This window comes from Platalea leucorodia (genome assembly GCF_965183815.1).
Source record: "Platalea leucorodia genome assembly, chromosome: 1".
NCBI lineage: Eukaryota > Metazoa > Chordata > Aves > Pelecaniformes > Threskiornithidae > Platalea > Platalea leucorodia.
The window spans coordinates 58,360,855-58,368,899 of record NC_138823.1 but is presented as its reverse complement, the minus strand read 5'-3'; the positions used below and the strand labels follow the sequence as shown (position 1 = coordinate 58,368,899).

General features: G+C 47.4%; 1 protein-coding gene across 1 annotated transcript in view; it reads left to right on the top strand.

Moving 5' to 3' along the window:
- Positions 1-2,097: 2,097 nt before the first annotated feature.
- The window catches only part of SPIRE1 (spire type actin nucleation factor 1), a gene marked incomplete at both ends in the record, with an annotated part of 130,460 nt that continues 124,512 nt past the window's right edge, over positions 2,098-8,045 (top strand). Inside the window, one exon of the mRNA XM_082318243.1 lies at positions 2,098-2,428. Coding sequence (XP_082174369.1) covers positions 2,098-2,428 — 331 coding nt within the window. The remainder of the gene's footprint in view (positions 2,429-8,045) is intronic.

Here is an 8,045-nt window from a genome sequence, read left to right as displayed (position 1 = left end):
AGTCTGTTTTACCTCTCCAGGGTAAGAGACTCTGTTTTACCTCTCCTCTCCGTGGAGCGTCCCGGGTGTACTTTTTGAGGGACTGAGATCCAGGAATACTGAAGTTTAAGCATGTGTCCTTTCCACAACAAAATTTTTTTCTGCCTCTCTTGGACCTAGCAATAGCTTCTACGTTCAGCTTTTAAGAACAATTCAGTCAGGTATAGGTAATCTTGTTAATCTATGAATTTAATAATTTATGGGTTTGGGGTTTTTTTTAATGTTTAAAATTAAGACTTGGATAGGTGAACATGTGAATAGCTGTGCTGGGTTAGATAAAGTGGTTTAACCTGGTGCCTTTTTCCTGACGTTAGCTTAGGAAGTTTCTGAGGTAGAAGTGGTAGCCAGGCCATTTTGCTTAACAACCATTCATGATTTTATCTAATTCTGACACTCGGATCCATACTTAATTATCCATCTGTGGTTTTGTTTGTCTTAAACCTGTGGATGATGATTTCACTGAGTGTCATTTGGTCTTCATGCTTTGAGAAATGGCAAGCAATTGGACTTACTGTACGTCTCCATACCATGCCTCTCACGTTTTTCAGCACATGGACTCCAGCCATCTCTTTTTGAGGCTGAATACTCTGAAACTATTTGATTTCTTCCGTAGAAGCCATTCCATATCTTTGATTATTCATGTCCACCTCCTTTTGTTGTACTTGTAAGGAAGATCCAACTCTTTCTGCCGGTGCTGGAGGAAAAAAAAAAAAAACCAAACACCTAATCCTAGAGAAGCTTGCAACACATACAGCAGGAGTGAAGGCTGACATTTTGCATGTACATTTAATCAGCAGTGTGGTAGTGTGACCCTATTTTTGTCTTTTTTCCAGAAGTGTTAAATACTGCCTACTGCAGCGCTTGGGTTAATGTTACTAGTACATTATGTACCTACTGGCCCTGCTGCTAACAGATTTAAAATACTTTACAAATCTGTTTTTGTGTTAGCTTCCTTTTTATAGCTGAAAGATCAAAATGTATTCGTTGGCCCGTTACACAGCATGCGGACCTTGGTCAAAGCTTCGGTGGTACGGTTATTTCTAATGTAACGTGGAAGGCTGGATCATCATATTGTGTGGTGGGTAAACAGCTTCATTTAAATAGTAGTTGTATCTTCTTTTACACACGTGTATGTCACTGCAAGAGGAGAACAGCACCCCTGCTCAGTGAGATACGAAGCAGGAGCGCAGTCGTCGGAGCGGGGCGTTACTTGGCCTCCCCAGCGCGCGGTTCTCTGCGCGTACAGGAGGGGACACTGCGCAATGCCGCCTCGTCATTTCTGCACTTCAGCCTTTCACGTAAAGCAAGTGCTAAGGGGAAATTTTTAATTTCCTTTTACATATGCTAGGTGAAATTGTAGAATACCAAAGGAGAAAAAAAAACCCACAAATATTTTTTGGTGTGTTTTAAGGAAGCTGGGGATGGAGCTGTGCCGCACGGGGGGTGGCACTGCCCGCGCCGGCCCCGGCGCTGGTGTGGCTGCCGGGCTGCGGGGGTGCGGGAGGCTGCCCCCCTGCTGCCCCCCTGCTGCCCCCCTGCAGTCGTTCGGTGCTGGGGGGGTGTTACCAACGCTGTGAGATAAGAACACCCCATCGTTACCGCGTCTAAGGCAGACGTGGAAGCCGCGCATCTCGAAGGCAGACTGAAGCCCCGCCCGCGGACACGGAGGTGGCCGCGGGGGCCGGGCCGCGGCAGCCCCGGAGCAAACCCCGCCGCCCGCAGCCCCGCGCAGCCAGGCCGCCGCCCGCCATTAGGGCCGGGCCGCCTCCTCTGGCGGCGGCAGGGGGCGCTGCGGCGCCGGGCGGCGGCCGTTGGCGGCGGGGGCGGGGGAGGACGCCATTGCGTTGCTATGAGCTGCCTCCCCCTGCGGCGCTGGCAGCGGCGGGCGGCCCGGGCGCCGCTCCTCCTGCCGGCCGGCCGCTGCCTGCCCGCCTGCTGCGCCGGCCGGGCTGTCCGGCGGCCTGGTGGCACTAGCGGGGCGGGGAGGATGAGCAGCGCAAGCAGCCGCGGCGGCGGGGCCGGTCACTGAGCCGAGGAGCGCCGCGGCGGAGGCAGGGCATGGCGCTGCCGGGGGAGCGCGGCGCGGAGCCCCAGCCCGGCGCCTCCCGCCCCGCCGAGGAAGAGGAGGACGGCGGCGGCGGCGGCGGGGCCGGCGGGCAGCCGGAGGCGCTGTCGCTGGAGGAGATCCTCAGGCTCTACAACCAGCCCATCAACGAGGAGCAGGCGTGGGCCGTGTGCTACCAGTGCTGCGGCTCGCTGCGGGCCCGCGCCCGCCGCGGCGAGACCCCCGCTGCCAGGCTGGGGGCGGCCGCCCACCTCCGCGTCTGGCGGGACGGCACCGTCACCCTGGAGCAGGGCGAGCCCCACCGGCCGCCCCCGCCCGCCTCAGGTAAGGCCCGGCCCCGCCGCCGCCTCCGCCGACCCCCTCCAGCCCCCCCGGGTACGGCCCGGCCCAGGAACGGCGGCGGGCGGGTGTCGGTGCGGGCGGCCGCCCTTCTCCCGCTGCCTTTGTCCGTGGGCTGCGGCAGCCGGGAGGAGACGGTCTCCTTCCCGCCGGCGGGCTGCGGGGAGAGCGCGCTGGGCTCCTCAGCCGCGCCGGGGGCGGGTGGGGGGGTGTGTGTGTGTGTGTGTCTGTCTGTCTGTCTGTGTGTCCCTGCTCCACCTCGGTTTCGGGAGCGGAACGGTAGAATTTGATCGCCTGCGTGTGGGTACAGGGGAGGCGAATGCGGGTTTAGCGTTTTATAATTGCGTCGTCTTTTGGTGCGTAATACTGTGTCATCCGCACCTACAGCGCCTGCTTTTGGAGTTCCTTTGGCCTTATTGCTCGTCCTACGGTGTCTTTCTGAAATAGTTTGGCATCAAAAGGCACCTACTAGAAATAGATCAATTTAGAGGTGCGGTGACACTAAGTAAATAAGAAAGCCGTAAATAGGTACCAGGGGCTTAGTACCTACCGGCTATTTCTTTAACATACCCAAGAAAACATATTTTGCATTGGAAAGGAGAAGAAGGGCGCGTGCCTGTTTCTCAGCATTTCAAAGCTTCTGATTATGAATGTGGAAAGGAATATTTTTTTGTTGCCAGTAAAGCTTGAGTTCTGAAAAGAAACTAAAGCTAGGCAGCAGAGGGTTGCGATCAGTTATCGCACAGATGATGGTATTCCCCTGTATCAACCTAGTCCATGTTCAACGTCACCGAATTTTCCAGGAAGACAGAGGTTTCGGCATTTTAAAGTTATGTGAAGCAGAAGGCAATGGTAAATTCACAAAATGGGATTAATTGAGCCCTCAGCCTTTAGAACATGGGTATTATGCCTGGTGTTACAATTTAATGAAGCCTTTTAATAGACTTTTCAGACAGGCAGTCTTTTGGCAGACTTGCAGTAATCCAGTTTGGAGCTAGTGGTACATGCAAATATCAAAATATACTCACTGGAAGAAGGGACATAATTTTGTTCCACAATTGGAATGACTTCCATCTACATGTGATCTGATGTGCTTTTTTAATTATTTAAAAAAATAGGTTATTGTGATTTTTATAAAATGCCAGACCAACAGCCAGAAGTTCCAGGAAAATGCTTTCCTGACCAAGACATCTGCATGTCACAAGAGCATTAGAGAGTTCTGTATTGCATATTGTGTGCTGCTTTTACTTACAGTGTTATGAGATTATATCAGACTTCTTCCTTTCTCTTTCCTACTGTAGGAAATATATTGATTTACTATGTATTTCTTTCTGTTGTTGCTTTTTCCTTGCTATTTGTGGGCTTATTCTATTTCTTCTTACAGTACATCTTTAACAGCCTGTAGGAAGGTGTTGGATTATCTGGATATAAAGTCCAGGCCCCTCACTGACATGCAGCATGTTTAGTTTATGCTAAAGCTGCATGCCACATCTGCATTAGTCTTTTAAAATGTTTTAGTTAACATGTGCTAACCTGTGTATGTTGATACTGCGTTTAAATATTTGAATAGATGAGACCTTTTTTTATCTTTCAGCCCTGACTATTTTTCTCCTATCTCTTTCTTTTTTTACCTGTTTTATGTATTATGTTGTATGTCAGTTAACACCACATACATGTGCTTATTTCTTGAAAATCTTAGAAAGTGTGTGTGTATATGTATATATGTGTGTGTGTGTGTGTGTATATATATATATATGTATATGTATAAAAAGATAACCAGTCTGCTCAGACCTCCCAGGAAAGCGGGGGGGGGGGGGGGGAGATAACCCAGGGCGAGTACCCCCTCCAGTGCATATAATAGAAAAGGGGAGGAGGGGAGATTTCTGCCAGATGTCCATTCCTAAACCATACTGGGTGATCCCACTTTTGCATCAGCCGCAGGCTGGTAGGCACCTGGATTTGAAAGGAGTCAGTATTCCTCCTGGGGTCCTCTCCCTGCCCCTGGTCTTCCTCATCTCCCTAACTTCAAATAGACTTCTGCAATATAGGCCATTGCTCAGGCTTCAAGCTTTCACAGAGGATTTTGTGTGTGCGTGGGAGTAACTGACAACAACATGAAACAAAGGTGGTCCTAGTCAGTTGGCTTTTATTCTTCTTTGGTTTGTGGAAACTGTAGCAGGTTTTCACTGGAAAGCATAGTGTGTGTGGTACAGTGAATGTTGGAAATTTACTGAATATTGAAGAGTTGACAGTAGGCTTGCTTCTCTCTGGTATCTTTTGAACTGTCCCAGTTCTTTTCCTTATTGCTCACTGCAGTGTCCTTAGGTGGTGATTAATGAGCTTTCTGAGCCAATTTCAGCTTGAGCTTCTTGAACGGGTCTTTATTCTTAGGCTCATGTATTCTGCTTAGTAGCAATGAGAGCTTAAGAAGAGCCGTTGCCCTGGCGCTATGACTTGGGGAGCAGGACATCGTAGCGTGGGCCCTGAAGCTGTCTGGCCATGTTAATTTTACTCTTGAGATACAAATTACAGTTTTCTTAAAAAGAAGTACTGGTTATGTAGAAACTGATGGTACTTTTCCAAAGCCGTTTCTTGTGAAGCAGTTTTCCGGCTAATGTGCAATATTTGAAATTCCAAGTAAAAATACCTAGAAATTGAATAAAATGCCCTTGAGATAGGAAACAAAGATGAGTTTCACTGATACCGGTGCAGAAAAACAACTTTGGAGTTCAATCCCTGTCCTTAACCAAAACCAGAGACTGATTCTCGGATCCTTCCAGTTTTATCTATGTGGTCTGTTAATATTTGGTTATCTTGTTTGAAAAAAAAAAATAAATCACTTGTTCATTTTCACATAAGCATTGATACTACCTGAATCCCTGGCAAGAGGAGGATCAGGAAGGATTCCTGCTAATTGTTTTCCTGCCTTTGTATTTCAGACAACTTGGATTTAAATGCCTGTGTCAGGAGGTTTATTAGAGCAATAGGGGTTCTGCGGGCTAACGCTTCGAGCTGTAAAGCTATTTTGTTATAGCAATACATAAAAAAAATATACAGCTGTAGGTTGGTGCATAGGTTTGGATAATTCGCAGGAGCAAATATTGGCTGTTAGTTTCTATTTTTGTAAACAACAGAATGCTGTGTGGGCAAATAAAGGAGTCCCCGAAGAATGGTGTCTTTGGGTAGTGAACATTCGGGCTTTGTTCAGGACTGTGAAGAACGATGCGATCAGTCATGCCTGTCAGCGGAGCTCGGGCGAAGTCAGGAGCAAACGCAGCCGTGTCACAGAGTTTACTTTGGAGACTCTCATGAAGTGATGTTTTCACGGTGTGTTGCAAACCTTATCATTTTGCCAGAACTGAAGTGAGTAAGAAATAAACATGAATATGCACAAAATGAAGAGCTCACTGTGGTCGTCTTAGTATGAATCATCGTAACTGTCTGACATCTAAACACCACAGAAATGTGGGTTGCTTAGAAATACCCATGATGAAATTGGAGATACAATGTAGAATGTATTTTACCTAATGGGTGTGTTAGCTGTTTCTTTGCTACTTGCAATTTATATGAAATGAGCTAACAGTGGCATCTAGTAAAGTGCCAGATGCAATCAAAAAATAACTTCTGAACGAGCTAAAACGTTTGGTGTGAACATGTGGTTTCATTCCTCCAAGCTCTCTTCTTGTGGAACAGTACTTATAAGAGTTTTTATAAACTTGAAGCAATAATGAAGTGATAGATACAGGAGTAAAAAACCCACACGAGAGCTGGCAATCGACCTGATGCCCAGTGTTTAGCGGCAGCAGAACGCCATAGGGCGCAGGAGGCTGTTTCGTCAGGGTCGCATTGTCGCTGTGAGCTGGATAAGGGGTTCTTGCTTCTCAGCGCGCTGGCTACACCGCCACCTTCCCGCAGGACAGCTTTGGGGATGAGCAGGCTTGGAAACACTGAGAGTTTTCCCCGCATGTTTTGTTAGTGCCAGATCCCTGACCTAGCAAAGGCAGCCACTGATTTTGGGCATTGCAGTGAGCTCCTGAAGAGGAACGGCCACGAGGATCTTGGGAAGGGGCAAAGGCAGATATTTGGAGAACCAAACCGTGCTGACTTCCAGCCGTTGGCTGTAGAGGGCTGGCATGCATGCAGCGTTCCTCGGCCTCCCTCCTGAGAGCGTGCCTCTGCAGGTAGTGTCAGTGGCCCTTCTTTTGCCTTGTCCTCCAGCCCTAGAGGAGAAACCACAGAGGGAAATTACTGCTGGTTTTATCAGAAGCAAGTACTATGCAGATTTTTCTCTTGGAAATCTGCCAGGCATTCAGCGGGAGGGCATAATGCATGGAGTATTCTGGCTTTGAATCAAAAAGATCACGGAAAAGTTGACTGCGCGGTGGCTTTCACGGGACTCGGAGGGCTCAGGGTGAGACATGCTGGAGAGGAATAGCTTACATTGTCTTGGCAGTTTTAATGACTTTCATGTCCTTCTTACACCCTTGTGTGCCCAGGTATTGGAAGGCAGCGTGGAGAAATATGGGACGAATAAATGCAAATTTAGCTGGTGTGCATCACAACATTCTCATCTGTCAGTCTCTTGTGGAGCACCCAGGAAAAATATGCAGGATTTTTAGAGGAAAATGAATGTACTGACATTTTACTTCTGATTTTGTTGACCCTTTTGAAAGATAATGGATGGGAGGAGCCTTGCTTGCTGTTTAAATTTCAAAACGGGTGTTGCTATGAATACTGCTAAAAAATGGTACCTCTAGAATTAAGACTTAATTATGCTCTGAATTAAGATTTTGTTCAAGGGTATTCAGAACCATCTGTATTTAAAAATAGTAAGGTTTGATGTATTGAGTGGCACCTTTTCCTGCAAGAGTTTTAGATAGGTATCTCTATATATCTATACATATATATGTTAATGTTGGAAGTCAAGGTAGGAAGAAAATGGCACTAGAGAGCAGAGAGGAGCCTCAGTGAGTTGATACTTTATCTCTGCTCACTTGCTCTGCTGATTTGTGGGAGAGAGCGAGCTTAGGTCTTATTTATGCTAGGCTTTCTGCCATCAGTGTGGTTCCCAGTATGTAAGGGTGAACTGGAAAGCTTCCAGTCGTGGCTTATGCTGATGCATCCTGTGTGCTGGGGGTTACGTGGGCTCTCTGTGAATGTAGGCAGATGGCTAGGGACCCTATTGTAGACAGCTCTGGTGGGGGAGGACAAAATAAGCAAAGAAAAGATCCCAACATAACAAAATAAAGTCTTTGGCTAAAAAAAAAAAAAAAAAAAAGCATATTCCAAATGCCCACACAAAAGACATGGAAGGAATTGCCAGCAGTGATAGGTGACCTCGGTTACCTATGTTTGTATGCAGAAATGTGGAAGATGGTAAGTAGGCAGTGTAGGAATAAAGACTAATTTGGTGGTGTCTGAAATCTGCGTTTGTTCCTAAGGAAAACTTAAGAGCAGAGAACTTTGAGAAATTGTGGGCTCCTGATGTTCATAACGACTTCAAGTAAAAGATAACACATGTGTAATTTAACGGAGGTTTTCTTGACTAGTGCAGTAAAAATGTTGCTGTAGAAAGGGAAGTGGAATTGTAGTTGCCATTCTT